This window comes from Pongo abelii, chromosome 10 (genome assembly GCF_028885655.2).
Source record: "Pongo abelii isolate AG06213 chromosome 10, NHGRI_mPonAbe1-v2.0_pri, whole genome shotgun sequence".
In the NCBI taxonomy this organism is placed as follows: Eukaryota; Metazoa; Chordata; class Mammalia; order Primates; family Hominidae; genus Pongo; species Pongo abelii.
Window position 1 is genome coordinate 116,015,345 of NC_071995.2, and position 16,636 is coordinate 116,031,980.

A 16,636-nucleotide genomic window follows, 5' to 3' on the forward strand; every position below is an offset into this window, starting at 1 on the left:
CCAGGTAAATACGTGGTCACGTCATTTTATCACTTTTTCGTGACATAATGGGAGCACACTAACAAATCTCTCAAATTAACCAATTCCTCTAGATTTTCTTTCGTAAATACAGCTGGATCCAAAGCAATGCCACACCTGCCTTGAAGGCCAAGCTGGGGTGGCGACTGTTTATGCCCCGAAGGGTTTTGCAAACAAGCTCCACGATGCTGTCAATTTGGGCCTGGATGTCTTTGAGGCTGATGTCAGAGAGAGGATTGCAGTACTGGTCAATATATACAGCACCTGAAAATGAACAAGAATTACCAAATAAATTCTTACGTTACCCTTTTCTTATTAGTTTGCAATTTTACCCTAGACATTCTGGGACATGGCTCTTTACACCATCCCACTAGATAAGCTTCATGTTTTAGCCACGGACCTTGCTGCTAACACACTGAGAAGGAGCAACAAACATTTTCATAACAAAGTAGCTTAAACTTTAAAAAAAATAAATACATAAATCAAACTTCTCTCAGAAATCATGGACTAAAAAACTGCATGGTATGTGGCGCAGTCTCATGTTCTATTACAAAGAGAAGTAAATAACATCAAGGAGATCTTTTCAAGCTACTTCTCTCTCCCTAGCTGTTATAGGTTCCAAATCCAACAACTCTGAAAACTTAATGGTATAAGGCAGTTCCTTTAAAAAAAAAAAAAAAAAACAACTTGAAAGCCCTCCATGACAGATGTGCCATTTCAACAAATTACACGTCTCAAGGGTGAACAGTAAATGGACTCTGGAGCTAACCCTACTTTCCAATGAGATAAACAGTTATGCTCGGGGAACCTACAGCTGAAAAGCTGTGCAGAGCACACTGCAGACAGTCTCTTAAGAATCACTCCTCTTCACAGTCTTAGGTAATTTTGGAAGCAGAGACTGAAGGGCTAACAGCATCATTTGGGTAAGGACACCGTTATGTGGGAAGCTCTTGAGTCACCTTAAATTCAAGAGATCTCAGACCAGCTCAGAACCTGGACTCCCTTACCAATGCTCCAGAGCTCAAAGCAGTTGAACGGGTGTCAAGACGCCTCGACCCCAGTCCCAGTGTTGCCACCAGCCAGGGACTGTCTCCTGGGCCTCCGTGGGCCCCAGCTTCCCTACCTGGAAGCTGAAGCAGTTTATGCTGCACATTTCTGAAGTCCGTTCCTTCCTAATGCTATGATTCCCAGACTTCTTCGATGGCATCAGCATTATTCTAGTCAGTCACCAAGGATCAGAAACTTGGAGAGCCAACTGTCATTCACTCAACTACTAAACAACTTCCAATGGCTTCTCAATGCTTATGACACTGATGTGGAAGTTCTTTGAAAATTATAACTTTGTATTTAGAAAATGAAAAAGGAGTATTTGTTTTCATACATAAGCTACAAAAAAATATACTATTCTTAACTGTGAAATAAACAGAAGATAGGATGCTTCTCAACTCCAGTATACAAATGAGGGGATTCTAGGGTGGTGAGAATTTATTTTAATCAACTGAAACAGATGTTTCATTTCCTTCTGGATGATACTAGGTTTTCATACACTTGATAAACATTTACACTAAGCATTGTGGGGTATACAGTGATCCTAACACAAGGACCACAACACAGGAAGTTTAGGGACTAGTTACAGAAACAAATGTATACACAGGAAACAGAAAAAATGCAAGACAGCTTACTGTTAAATGCTACTGTAGCTCTGACATGAGTAAAATCTCCAAGTAGTCAGTGGAAATTTAATGGAAGTGAGGCTTGAGCTGAATTATGGAGGGGAGTAGGATTTTCAAGAGGGATTATGAGGAGGAGGGATATCATGAATGAGGAAGTGAAGCCAGGTGTATTTGTGGGGCACCAGTCTAGACAATGGCCTGGCTGGAGCAAATGGGACATCCTGGAGAGTACGGAGCAAAGGTCTGGACCAGATTATGCAGGGCACTGAAAAGCAGGTAGAGGTTAAATATAAAAGAGAAATCAGTTGTCCACATTGCAGGTTTCACATGCAGTGGTGAAGGCTAGATTTCTAATTGGGCTGGCACTGGTATTTTGGCTGACTTGGAGGGAAGAGGGGGTAATGTTCATGAAAGCAAGTATTAACTCAGAAAGTTGTTGCCAGGAGAGGTGGCCATAGACTGCATGAGACTAGTTACAGATGCCAGCCAGGTGTGGTGGCACTTGAGCACAGGAGTTTGAATCTAGCATAGGTGACATAGCAAGACCCCGTCTCTAAAAATAAATAAATTTTTTTTAAAAAAGGAATAGTAACAGAATGGGAACATGACTATGAGATACACTGGAATGGAAAAAAAAATCAACAATCTGGTAAAACACCAGAAGTAGAGAATAAAAGTAAACGACCAGTCACATTTATATTTCATAACCATAATTTATGGGAATGTTTGTGTAATATTGTAGGAATTCAAAATCATTTTAAAAAAATGAAAGTCTCACTTTGTTCCTGTTCAACTTAATAAGAACAAAAAGATTCTCCACTCCCTTCATCTTGCCTGTCCACTCAACTTCTTCCTTCTCACCTTTCATTATGGATAAGCAGACTCACTGATGCCCAAGAACGTTCTGTCCTCAATAAACTCCAACCCGAGAGGTTAAGGGATTTACTCAAGGTCACAGGGAGACAAAATTGGATACATTTACTTCTGATTTGGAAATGATCATTAAAGCTCGGAAAAACAGGAATTTACTTCATTAGCTAAAGTATCACTCTCACATTTTAAGCCAATGATGCATCTTTAAAAAACATTATTTCTTTAGTGGACTTTGATAAAATCTTAGCTCTAAATTTAATAGTTTGAACTACCTCATTGGTCAGGCCCTATAATCCAACCTGCAGAAGCCCACGCAACATGATTTACTTTTCCACTTCTTTACCACAAGGAACACAATTCCCTCTGCTGGTCTTAAAAAACTAATCAGTTACCTACAGAAATACTACTGTCCACATATATAGGAAAAGACCCACCTTCAAGATATGACTCATAGTCATCTGGCTGCTGAAGAAAGGCCTTAAGATTATTTAAAATTTTCTGTTGCCGCAGGTAGTAAAGAATTTTTTTTGCGTAGTATTTCCAGGTCAAAGCTTTTCTGGAAACAAAAAGTCAGTAAGAATTAAGATTTGAAAACTTTCAGTTATCTATTTTTTACATTACACTAACATACCATGTAGTTTGCTTAACAAGAAAAATATAATTGGTTCATTATCTTATAATAATTATAACGGAAACACATAGCAGTCTTTGAATTGTAATATAATACTAAATTAGTTGTACTGAAATCTGAGGAACAGTTATCTGCCTGGCTTCAGACTTACTTGCCTGTATCTTTGGTAAAAGGAAATGGAAGAGCAGCCTGAAAAAGGAATTGAGCTGGGGGAGGTTCAGAAGATGGGGAGGCATCTAGAACCTTTTTCTGGTCCCCCTGCTTGGGCCACTTGGGCCTGGGCACTCACTGCCATGGTGAGTTCCTCATGGTTTCACATATTATGAAAACTCCTATTTTCCAGACCAGAGTTCTCTCTTGAACTCTAGACCTGTGTATCAACTACTATCCACCTACTCCACATCCCACTCAGATAGCTGAGCACTTTCATCTTTCTTCCCCTCCCAGAGTCACCCTCATCTCAGATCAAGACATCTCCATCATTCTAGTGAGGCATAAAACCTGCGAGTCATACTGGATGCCTTACTTTCTCTCATAAGCCATACTTAAGACCTGTCAGCCAATGCTATCAGTACTATCTTCAAATTACATCCAAAATGTGCACACTTCCCAATTACTCCCACACACCACCATCAGCATTTCTGTGTTGCAGCAACATCCTCCTACCTCAGCTTCCCGCTTCAGACCTGGCCCCTCCACAGCCTATCCTCAATACGGCAGCCAGAGCACTCCAGTAACATGTACAGTCATGTCACCCAACCCTCGCCTCCAAGTCTCCAGTGGTTTCCCACCTTGCTCCAAGAAAAAGCCCAAGTCCTAAGGAGGACTTAAAAGGTCTCTTAAACTCTCACCCCATTATCTCTCTGACCCCAATTCCTGCCACTCCCCCTCAGTCCAGCCACCCAAGCATTCCAGCTGTTCCTTTACTGTCTGGCGGGTGCTCACCTTAGTGCCCTGTTCCTTCTGCCTGGAACATTCTCCCCAGAGATTGCAGTCCGTTCTCACCTCCTCCTCGGTTTCAACTCAAATGTCCCCTTGAGTAAGACCCCCTACATTATTTTAAATGGCACCCCCTCACCACTCCCCTGCCTTCTTCCCCGATTATATTTCTCTACAGCATGTTTCATTTTCTAATGTAACCAATTTCTTATTTTTCTTAGCGCCTATCTCCCCCACTACAGTATAAGCCCCATGAAGGCAGGGATTTTTTTTGTGTTGTTTACTGCTATATCCCTAGTGCCTAGAATAGCGTCTGGCACATAGTAGATGTTCCATAACACTTGTTGAGTGGATAAAATTCTTCACCACATATCCCAAATACATATGGGGATTATAAGAAGTAGGAAAGAGACAGTGATGAAACTTATCTGGCTGACAACATGAAGAAACAAACAACTTGCCAATCTTGAGAGAGGTCAAAGAAAATCTGCAGAATGATCTATGTTTCATCTACTTTTTAACCTTTGAGTTGTAAAATATATCAATCTAGAAAATTGTGTGAAACAAACAAGTAGCTTAATGAATCATTACAAGGCACATTCCTGGATCTAACACTCTTGCCAAGAAAGAAAATTTTGTAAACAGCCAAGAAGCCCTCTGGGGCCCCCCGCAACAATAATCACAAACCACACCTCTATGGTCATCACTTTCTTGCTTTTCTCTTTAGTATTACCATGAAATATACATCCCTAAACAGGCGAGTCTGTTTTGATGCCTTCTAAATCTCTTAATCTACAGGATCCTCCTCCATCTTTGTTTTCCCTTGCATTTTATTTGTTGAAGAACCTGGGTTGTTTGACCTGCAGTTTCCCATCGCCTGGAATTTGCTGACTGTACCCACATGATGTAGTTTAACATGTTCTTCTGTCTTCTGATCTCCTGTAAATTGGATGTAGAGGCTACATGAGATACAGATTCCATTAATTTAGCAAGATAATTTCATAGAAGGTAGTGCATTCTCCCATCAGGAGGCAATAATGCTTGGGTGTTTCTTTTGTGATGTCAGCAGCACTGCTACTCAATGTCTTGATCTGTTCATTCATTTGAGGTTACGAAATGGTGATATTAGAATTCAATCAACCCTTCTTAATTCATTAGCTGGGATACTTCTATAAGGAAAAACCTCCCCGTCTATTATTTGATCCCCCATGATACAGTGCATGGAAAAGGCAGGATAAATGCTCATATCTTCTATTTACATTTTTTCAAAACAATGATATGGGTTTCTATTTATCCTTCAAAGGTGACCAATTAATTTTTTTAGTATTATTATGGACTCAGAGAGACAAGCATATTCGATGCATTTCAATCCATTCCTGTTATTATCCACACTGATGCTCTAACTGTCACATCTTTGGCCACTGGAAGCCTCTTCATATTGGTTCCTCAATACTTCCGACATAAAGTAGTGTCAGTTTTCTTACTATCTGGTTAGGTTTCCAGGATGCTCCAGGCTCATCTTTTAAAATCCTTGCGTTGGACATACAATCAGTCTTTCTCCAAAAACCCTGGCTTCTTTTGTGGAAAATGTTGTATCAAGATGACAATCTGGATACCAGGGAAGATCAATTCCACTAGGTTGGTTATTATTTCTAGATCTTTTCACCAGACAGACCTAGGAAGCCTAGTGTTGATGTGCACGTGTGTGTACAGGTACATATGCACATGCACTTACATATACCTACATATATTTAAATATAAAATACCTTTTGAGTTCACACTGGCACTTCCAATTCAAAAATATATGGCTCTGACCTTCTTCTATCTTATATCTATGTCTTCTTTATTCCAGGAGAATTCTGCTTCTCCAGGATATCACAGGTGATAAAATTAGAGTATCACATCATTATTCATTTACTTCATTCCACATCTCTCTCTCATACACACACACCAGCCCTCGGAATAACAAGACTAATGTTCTCATCACTTTTTTTTTTCTTTTGAGACGGAGTCTCGCTTTGTTGCCAGGCTGGAGTGCAGTGGTGCGATCTCGGCTCACTGCAATCTCCGCCTCCTGGGTTCAAGCTAGTCTCCTGCCTCAGCCTCCCAAATAGCTGGGATTACAGGTGGCATCACCACACCAAGCTAATTTTTTTTTAATGTATTTTTAGTAGAGACGAGGTTTCACCATGTTGGCCAGGATGGTCTCAATTTCCTGACCTTATGATCCGCCTACCTCAGCCTCCCAAAGTGCTGGGATTACTCATCACTTTTATGATTACTGAAAACAGCTAAGTATTTTGCATATGTTCTCCCCCACTGTCCATTCATTTTCTTAAACAGATGCATTGTATTTATACTGACATGTCTTACAGACATTACACATGCAATACTTTCTCCCCTAAAACCCTCATTTGAATTTAAATCTAAAAATAAATACATGTTTAGTGCTCACTGCCAGTCCTTATATCAGTGTTTCTCTGTTTTGTTTTGTTTTTTTTTGGGCAGGGAGTGATTTTTGGTCATTTGAAATTCATTTTCCAGGAGATTTCGCAGGAAGGACTGAAAAGTCACTGAATTCTTGTTAAGTTGTTAAGTTTCTGTGCAGTCTTCATATCTGGAAGTCAGTTTGGCTGGATATAAAAATCCTTGGCTGACATTTTCCTTAGATCATTGAGTATCTTAAATAAGTTATTTTTTCCTTTGGCACAAAAAATTCTGGTGAAAAGTCTGATGATATTCTTATTTTCTTTTCCTTATAAATGACTTTACCTTTTTTGCTTGGATGCTCAAAGGACTTTCCTGTCTTTAAAATCCAGCAATTTTACTAAAATATGTCTCAGTATTGGTCATTCTGTGACACTTTTCTCAGGTACAATGTATGAATTTATCTATCTATCTATCTTTATCTATCTATCTAATCTATCTTATCTTATCTATCTATCTATCTATCTGAGACAGAGTCTATCTATCTATCTATCTATCTATCTATCTGAGACAGTCTATCTATCTTTATCTATCTATCTATCTATCTATCTATCTATCTACCCATCTATCTATCTATCTAAGACACAGTCTCACTTTGCCACCCAGGCTGGAGTGCAGCGGCACAATGTCAGCTCACTGCAACCTCCACTTCCCAGGTTCAAGCGATTCTGTTGCTTCAGCCTCTTGAGTAGCTGGGATTACAGGTGCCTGCCACCATGCCCGGCTAATTTTTTGTATTTTCAGTAGAGATGGGGTTTCTCCATGTTGGCCAGGCTGGTCTCGAACTCCTGACCTCAGGTGATCTGCCCACCTCAGCCTCCCAAAGTGCTGGGATTACAGGTGTGGGCCACTGTGCCTGGCCCAGTGTATGCCCTTTTAATATGCTGTTTCTAATCTTTATTGTAGGACATACTTTTTTAAGACCACATAGCACATCATAAACACAAACTGATTTCAAGCTGATGCTTTAGCATTTATGGAAACTACACTTTTTCCTTCCCATGCTTTCCATATCCAAACCATAAGCATTTGCCAGGAATGAATACAAACAGGGTCTTCCATGAAAACAGGTATCCCAAAATATTTTTAAATGCAGGGTATTCTATCATTTAAAAACAACCTTATTTGTTTGTTGGCTTACACTTATAGTCCTAGTACTTTGGAAGGCCAAGGTGGGAGGATCACTTGAAGTCAAGAGTTCAAGACCAGCCTGGGCAACATAGTGAGACACTGTCTCTACCAAATAAAAATTAGCCAGGCATGATGGCACATGCCTGTATTCCTAGCTACTCAGGAGGCTGAGGCCAGAGGATCCCCTGAACACAGGATTCAAGGTTACAGTGAGCCATGATTACAACACTGTACTCCAGCCTGGGCAACAGGATGAAACCCTGTCTCAAAAAACAAACAGGGCTGGGCGTAGTGGCTCACATCTGTAATCCCAGCACATTGGGAGGCCACAGCAAGAGGATCCTTTTTTTTTTTGAGACTGAGTCTGTCGCCCACGCTGGAGTGCAGTGGTGCAATCTCAGCTTACTGCAACCTCAGCCTCCTGGGTTCAAGCAATTCTCCTGTCTCAGCCTCCCGAGTAGCCAGGATTACAGGCGTGTGCCACCATGCCCAGCTAATTTTTGTATTTTTAGTAGAGGCAGGGTTTTACCATGTTGGACAGGCTGGTCTTGAACTCCTGACCTCAAGTGATCAACCCGCCTCGGCCTCCTAAAATGCTGTGATTACAGGCGTGAGCCACCATGCCTGGCTGGGAAGATCTCTTGAGGCCAGGAGTTTAGTATCTGCCTGGGCAACAAAGCAAGACTCCATCTATACAAAAAATAGAAAAAATTAGCCAGGTGTGGTGGCAAGTGCCTGTAGTCCTAACTACTCGGGAGGCTGAGGCAGGAGGGTCACTTGAGCCCAGGGGTTTGAGTCTGCAGTGAGCTATGATTGCGTCATAGCATTCCACCCTGGGTGACAAGAGTGAGACTCTGTTTCTAAAACAAACAATCCTTTTTTAAGGTCAAAATATGTGTGTTGGGTAACCTATTCGTATTTATTTCTAAAAAGACCATAATATATGTCTTTACTAGCTATGCATTTTCATCTTTTTTGGGAACCTGATACGTAAAACGGCAGTATTTCATTGCTGTTTAATTTAACACTTTTTTTTTTTGAGACGGAGTTTCACTCTTGTCGCCCAGGCTGGAATGCAATGGCGCGATCTCGGCTCACTGCAACCTCCGCCTCCCACGCTTCCCAGGTTCAAGCAATTCTCCTGCCTCAGCCTCCCGAGTAGGTGGGATTACAGGCGCCTGCCACCAAGTCTGGCTAATTTTTGTATTTTTTGTAGAGACAGGGTTTCACCACATTGGCCAGGCTGGTGTCGAACTCCTGACCTCAGATGATCCAAGGACTTGGCCTCCTAAAGTGCTGGGATTACAGGCGTTAGCCACTGCACCCAGCCTATTTAACACTTTTTGAATAGTGTATTAAAAGGTTTTTTCCGTGATTGTTAGATGTTAGGATTTGTTCTTTTGTGAATGTGAATGCCATCCTCCTAACCTTTGAACATTTTTCAATATCTCTTGAGTTCTACTGACTTCGTTCATGCTCTCTTGGCCATATAGAAGTGTCTGTTCTTTCACAGCCTCCGCATTGTCATTCTTGGTTAAGGTGGTCTCCCTTAGACTATACAAAGTCTCCTATTTTCTTGAGGAATGTTCACTGTGATCATTTGAAAATTTCAGTTGTTTAATCCTTTGGAAAAATGTTTGCATATGATGCACATTTTCCTTTCTTCCAGATGGATATTCAGTTATGTCCAGTACCATTTCTTTAAAAATCCATTTTTTTCCCTCGGAGTTTAAATATATTAAATTATCTTTTATTCTGGGATGCATTTGTCAATTATCCTCTGCTACTGATGCAGCTATTTTTATTGAATCACTGTGCTGTTTGGATTATAAGTAGCTTTATAAGATGACCTAATATCTAGTGATGCCAGTTTCCCATTATGATTACTAAAAAATTGTTTTCTGGCTCTTGTGAATTTAGTCTTCTGTATATATTTTATGACATCCAAATGAAAGAAAAGAAAAAAGCAAAACTACGCCCCCTGCTCACCACCCCCAACAAAAATACTTTGTTTGAATCCTAATTGGAATGACACTAGGTTTATACATTAATTTGGGGAGAACTGACATTTTTTGTGATAGCAAGTCTTCACATTCCAGGACATGCTATCTATTTTATGTCTTTCAGTAACATCCTATAGTCTGAACTAGGAAACCCATTCCCAGGACTCTACTGCCTAGAAACATCACTCCTCACAGTGACACAAAATGGAAAAAAAAGTGGTTGTCCATCTATAGGAAAATTATGTAGGCCAGGCACAGTGGCTCACGCCCACAATCTCAGCACTTTGGGAGGTCGAGACCAGCAGATCACGTGAGATCAGGAGTTTGAGACCAGCCTGACCAAGAGGGTGAAACACCGTTTCTACTAAAAATACAAAATTAGCTGGGTGTGGTGGTGGGCACCTGTAATCCCAGCTACTCAGGAGGCTGAAGCAGGAGAATCTCTTGGACCCAGGAGGCAGAGGTTGCCAAGATTGCGCCATTGCACTCCAGCCTGGGCTACAAGAGCGAAATTCCATCTCAAAAAAATAAAAATAAAAATAAGTAAATAAATTATGTAACGTACCACAAAAGAGTAAGCAGACATTAACAAAAGTAATTTTGATGTTTTACGCATTGAAGAGGATGGATTTCCATAAGGTACTGTTGAATAAGAAAAAACAATACAGAAAAGTACCTATTATGTGATCCCAATTTTGTGCAATAATGATCCCTTCCCATACTCAACACTGTCAGCATGAAGAATGCAACCTGGGCTGTTATCAAGAATTACAGAGGTGGGGGCAGGAAAGGACGATGTAAACAGAGGGAATGGGGAGGAAAAAGGAAACAGCATAAATAAGAAAAAAACCAGGTCTGTACTAAACACCAAACCAAAACAACCAACAAAGTATGTATGAGGTCCCATTTATGTATTTTAAAGTACATATGCACATTAAAAAACACAAGTCAGCTTTTATTTTTAAGACTGCACAATACTGACTACTAGATCATACTTCAATTCATTTATAGATAAACCAAAATAGAAATGGAAAAATGACCTCTGCATCTGAACTCATCCAAGGCCTAGAATAGTGACACATCTTACCTCTACCCACAGTTGTTCCACTGATAGATATTTCTCTCTCCTAAATCCCCTTTAAAAAACAACAGAAATATTTTATGCCTTGTTTGTGAGATATTTCACAAAGATTCCTTTTAAGGAAGATGTTAAACTAACATTCTTATCTTCCATCACTAGAAAGTTTTCAGAACTTTTAGAGCAGGAAGTCTTTTCCAAAGAAAAGTTAGGCTGGAAGCCCAGTCATCTTTCAGAGAAAAACTGGAAATTAACCTTCACAGCAGAAAATAAAAGGCATATGAAATTTTAAGCAATAACCAAGAGATAAGGGGTTCTTCTTGATCAAGTGAGTCCCTAAGTACGCAGTTTTCTTACTGGAAGATAAAAGAAAGACTCACCCAAAAATCTACAGTGTTCAAAGAACAAAGTAGATTATTTTGTACCACAATTCAGAAATTGTAAAAAATCATCCATTAAATTAAGACATGCCTAAGAAATTATTATTTTTAAATCAAAAGATTCAATTCATGATAGGCAAATCTGATAGTAAGTGGAGAGGTAATAATGAAGGAAGGATGATTTCTATTACCAGAAGGTTTCTTTTTTTTATGAGACGAAGTCTTGCTCTTGTCCCCCAGTCTGGAGTGCAATGGTGTGATCTCGGCTCACTGCAACCTCCGCCTCCCGGGTTCAAATGATTCTTCTGCCTCGGCCTCCCGAGTAGCTGGGATTACAGGTGCGTACCACCACACCCACCTAATTTTTTGTATTTTTTTAAGTAGAGATGGGGGTTTCACCATGTTGGCCAGGCTGGTCGCGAACTCCTGACTTCAGGTGATCTGCCCACCTCGGCCTCCCAAAGTGCTGGGATTACAGGCGTGAGCCACCGTGCCCGGCCTATTACCAAAAGGTTTCTAAACAACACAACAGATACAAGGGTCTGGGGCACAGTATTTGACCCATAGTAGTGCTAAACATTAATTCCATTTTCTTTCCAAAAGGATTTTTGTAAGGTTTCTTTATATGTCAATTGTCTTGGTGTATCTACCTAATATACACAGAACTTTTCCAAACTGTAACTATGACAAGGCGTGAAATATTTGGAATCACATATTCCAGGGTTTAGCCACACAGAAATTACAGCAATTTATTCTGGACTTATTAAAACAAACAAATCCCTGCTAAAGCTATGGCTTACCTTCCTTCCATATTTAGGATACACACCAGTTCATCCTCAAAAAAAATCTCTGGTCCTTCAAGGTTCTCAATGTCACTGAAGCCATTACAAGGAACCTATGAAGAAGACATATACAAGTAGGCCTCAATTATGAGTAATGATGCAACTCTCTCTCTCACAAATTTGAGCTGAAATAAAGATGTCCACTACTAAAGACAGTGCTAACAGTTATTCTACACTACCTTGCACTACCAGTCATGGGTAGAAAATAACATAAAGTAACAATAATTTATTGAGATTTTGTTATTTGTAATCAATGATGTTTTCACAGACTGGAATTTCTGAAACTGACAACTCAGAGTTCTAACGTAAAGAAAACTAGCTCTGGCCGGGCATAGTGGTTCATGACTGTAATCCCAGAACTTTGGGAGGCCAAGGCAGGCAGATAACCTGAGGTAAGGAGTTTGAGACCAGCCTGATCAACATGGTGAAACCCCGTCTCTACTAAAAATACAAAATTAGCCAGGCATGCCTGTAATCCCAGCTACTTGGGAGGCTGAGGCAGGAGAATCACTTGAACCTGGGAGGCGGAGGTTACAGTGAGCCAAGATTGCACCATTGCACTCCAGCCTGGGCAACAAGAATGAAACTCCCTTTAAAAAAAAAAAAAAGAAGGCGGCGGCAGGTGCAGTGGCTCACGCCTGTAATCCCAGCACTTTGGGAGGCCAAGGTGGGCGGATCACCTGAGGTCAGGAGTTCGAGGCCAGCCTGACCAACATGGAGAAACCCCGTCTCTACTAAAAATACAAAATTAGCCAGGCGTAGTGGCGCATGCCAGTAATCCCAGCTACTCGGGAGGCTGAGGCAGGAGAATCACTTGAACCTGGGAAGCAGAGGTTGCGGTGAGCTGAGATCACGCCATTGCACTCCAGCCTGGGCAACAAGAGTGAAACTCCGTCTCAAAAAAAAAAAAAAAAGATCTTCTGAGTTTAAAAAATTCTATGGCTTCTCTCAGTTTTCTTTTTGCAAGTAGCCAGAACATTTCAGGTCAACCTGTGTGCATTCTGAGAACACAGGAACACCAAGATCCTGGGCCAAAGCAATCACCCACCCACAGATTAATGTTAAGTATGCTCCCGCTGTGTTCAAAGTCCTTGACATACTTCTAATTAAGCAGTGGTACAGGAAAAGGGGGAGCTGAGGAAAAAACACAACAATCCATCATTATTACACAGAGGCACAGACTGTTCAAAACATACACAAAACCAGCTGGACTAGAAATGGAGGTTGCAGGCTCATAGTCCATGACCAACTGCACCAAACATACCTAGTACCAAAATCTACGTATGTGCAAACACATTCAAATCAGCATTTACAATTTGTGATTATGAATGCTTTTAGCCAGGGCATGGCTTCTCCAAAGTAGAATACAAATTTTGTTTATTCTAACACTAATAAATATTTATAGAAACCAATTACACTAAGGAATGTCTATTTGTATTCTCCATAGGGGAAAACATTCAAATTTGTCCAAAGTTCAAATTTTCCCTTTCAAAACTTGAAAAGCCTTGAAAACATTTCAAATTATGAACTCCATTAACTAATAGTAATTAAAATTAGAGAATCCAAAGGGGTCTTCAGGAAAACAAAAAAGTGAAATAAATCAGATTGGCTCTATTTCTAGAACCCCAACTAGAAATAAATATCTAATAGTTTGTTGAACTCAAAACATTAGTGTGGATTATTTTCCAGAGTTACAAAAAGGGATCAGGAGCAGATACAGAAACTTCCGTGAGGCCAGGCGCGGTGGCTCACGCCTGTAATCCCAACACTTTGGTTTGCAGAGGCCGGCGGATCACTTGAGATCAGGTGTTCAAGACCAGTCTGACCAACATGGTGAAACCCCATCTCTACTAAAAATACAAAAATTATCCAGGTATGGTGACGCATGCCTGTAGTCCCGGCTACTCGGGAGGCTGAGATATGAGAATTGCTTGAGCCAAGGAGCAGGAGGTTGCAGTGAGCTGAGATTGCGCCACTGCACTCCAGCCGGGGAGATAAAGCAAGACTCTGTCTCAAAAAAAGAAAAAAGAAAGAAACTTCCATGAGACATTTTGAGGAAAGAAAAAAAAAAAAAACCCCACCATGTATTTCTGCAATATTAAAAAAAAAAAAAAAAACCCAAAAACTTTCCAGGGATAATAAATGCAAGACAATTTATTTCAGGGAGTAATAACTCTGATTTATAGGTAGCTCTTAATCCTCTGTTACCTAACAAATAATGCAGTTCACTACTGGGTAGAACCTGCAAAGCCAGAGAGAAGAACCACATTAATTTCGTCAACCCTTCTGGGAAAACAACCGGGAGAAATTTATAGTGTTCAATCATTGATAATTCCCCAAATAACGTAGGAGTTGCAAAAAAATCCGTTGAACCCATTTGAGAAATAATGCTGATCTGGACTCCGTCTACATTGTGCTGCGTGGGTCCCTCCCTGCTCCCTCCACCCCCATTCTCTCTCTGGCTTTAGAAAAGTAAAGCTGGCACAGACAAATGGCTTCGTGTTGTTGGATAGGAGGAAAAGGACACAATGACTCTTGCAGCCATCTAAGTGAGTAAGGGATTGTGAGAGCACTGAAAAGGGGAGCTGGATGAGCTCATGCCTGCAGACCCAGACACATACACCAGCAAGCCAAAGCTTAGAGCCACATCAACAGATCCTTACGTGCTCTGAAAAGAACCTCTTTGAGAACGAGGCTACAATCTTCCGCGCTTCTAACCCAGCTTTTTGCCGAACTTTATACTCTTCCAACCAATTGACGTAGTCGGTGGGGCTGTAGTGTTTCATAAGGGAAGGCCACCTACGAGGAGAGAAACACCCCCTCAGCTTAACAGAAACTCAAAGGCAGGCGGCCACGAATCCAAGGCAGCCTTGGAAACAGGGACAGCAGTGGCGTCCAGTGGTAAGAGGGACCCCGGCGAGGGACCTAGTTCAAAACCCCACCAGCATTCACTCACTCACTCCCGGTGTGACCTTGGCGTAGCGGCATGAATGATGTCTCCATTCCCCATCTCTAAAATGGGGACAGTTGTAATAACAACAACAATAATAATAATGACAATGGCAGTGAGCACTGATTGAGCGCCTCCTAGGAGCCGGGGCCCTGCGTGCGTGCCTCCCGCACATCATCTAATTTAATAAACACGGTGAAAGGTAGGTCTAATGATCACCACCACTCAAAGTCTATGAACGAGGCTCAAAAAAAGGAAAGTCGCTCCCCCCAAGGTCACAGAGGGAGTGTGCACGGCCAGATTTCATCCTGGGGCCACGCTGAAATCTGTGTCGTCCACAACCACCCCGGGGATGCTGCGCCCGCCCGATCGATGCATCACTGGGTCCATGTAAACATTTCAGCCCGGAGTCGGGCACAAAAGAAGCGCGCAAAAGGGACGAGCCGCGCCGCCGCCAGCGTCACCCTTGACGAAGGACCCGGCTGCGAGGCGCTCCTAGATGCGCCATTTGGGGACCCAGGGGTCCGCCTGGCGTGGCCCCGCAGGGTCCGGGGCCTGGAGGCCTTTGTCTGTCTGTCCGCGGGAAGGGGTCAGGGGTGGGGTCCGGGCGCGGGGCGGCCTCGGAGAGCGAGCGGGGCGGCTGCCCGGCACCGGGGGGCGTAGGGCGGTGGGCGCGCAGCCGGGGCGCGGGGCCGCTGGCTCACCTCACCCGGAACTGCTCCTTCCACACCTTCCCGCTGCTCTGGCACAGCTCGCGCAGCCGCCGGCAGGTGCTGGAGACACGGCCGATGTCGGCGGCCGTCAGCGAGCCGCAGCACAGGATGTACTCCAGCACCTCACCCGGCAGGTTGACGAGGCAGCTGAGGCCCGCTACCTCCGGCGCGGCCTCCTCCGCCAGCGCCGGCACCACCTCCATCGCGCTGTCGACTGCTGCCGCCGCCATCTTGTCCGCGTACCTGGGGCCGCCGCGCGCGCGCGCGCGAGAGTGCCGGGGCGCCCCGCCTGGCCCCGCCTATTGGTCTTGGAGGCGAGTCCTGAGATCGCTCCGCCCACCCGCGGGCCACACCTCCCCTGCATCGGCTTGGGGCTGCGCGGGTGGCAGCGCCGCAAAAGGGAGGACATAATTGCGCTCTGTGCTTGGAGCCGGCAGCGCAAGCCGCCTCTAGTCCGGGACAACAATAGTAGCATTGATTCTTTTAAACGTAATTAATGTTTAAAATTAACAAATAAAAATGGTATCTCTTCTCACGCGTGCTGAGCACTTTCTGTGCGCATTGGACCTTCCCCAATTACCCTACGAACTTTCTCCCCGTATTACAGATAGGGAAACTGAGGTTCGGAGCGTGAGAGGGCTTGCTCAGGATCCCTTGTCTTGGATTTTTTTCCCCCTTTGGGAAGGAGTCTTGCTCTCACCCAGGCTGGAGGGCAGTGGCGCTATCTCGGCTCACTGCAACCTCTGCCTCCTGGGTTCAAGCGATTCTCCTGCCTCAGCCTCTCGTCTGGATGGGATTACAGGCGCGCGCCACCACGCCCGGCTAATTTTTGTATTTTTACTTTTTTTTTTTTCTTTTTGAGACGGAGTCTCACTCTGCCACCCAGGTTGGAGTGCAGTGGCCGTGATCTCGGCTCAC

General features: G+C 42.8%; 1 protein-coding gene across 2 annotated transcripts in view; it reads right to left on the reverse strand.

Moving 5' to 3' along the window:
* Positions 1 to 16,028, reverse strand: part of FBXO21 (F-box protein 21) — a 47,005-nt gene extending 30,977 nt beyond the window's left edge. Inside the window, exons 1-5 of one of the 2 annotated variants that reach the window (XM_002823827.6) lie at positions 15,710 to 16,028; positions 14,719 to 14,854; positions 12,014 to 12,108; positions 2,999 to 3,120; positions 136 to 282 (exon numbers count right to left, since the gene is read on the reverse strand). In XM_002823827.6, the coding sequence (XP_002823873.1) occupies positions 136 to 282; positions 2,999 to 3,120; positions 12,014 to 12,108; positions 14,719 to 14,854; positions 15,710 to 15,948 (739 nt within the window). In that variant the 5' untranslated portion in view covers positions 15,949 to 16,028. The remainder of the gene's footprint in view (positions 1 to 135; positions 283 to 2,998; positions 3,121 to 12,013; positions 12,109 to 14,718; positions 14,855 to 15,709) is intronic. The other variant, XM_003778133.5, reaches the window with a different exon arrangement.
* Between the last annotated feature and the right edge of the window lie 608 nt (positions 16,029 to 16,636).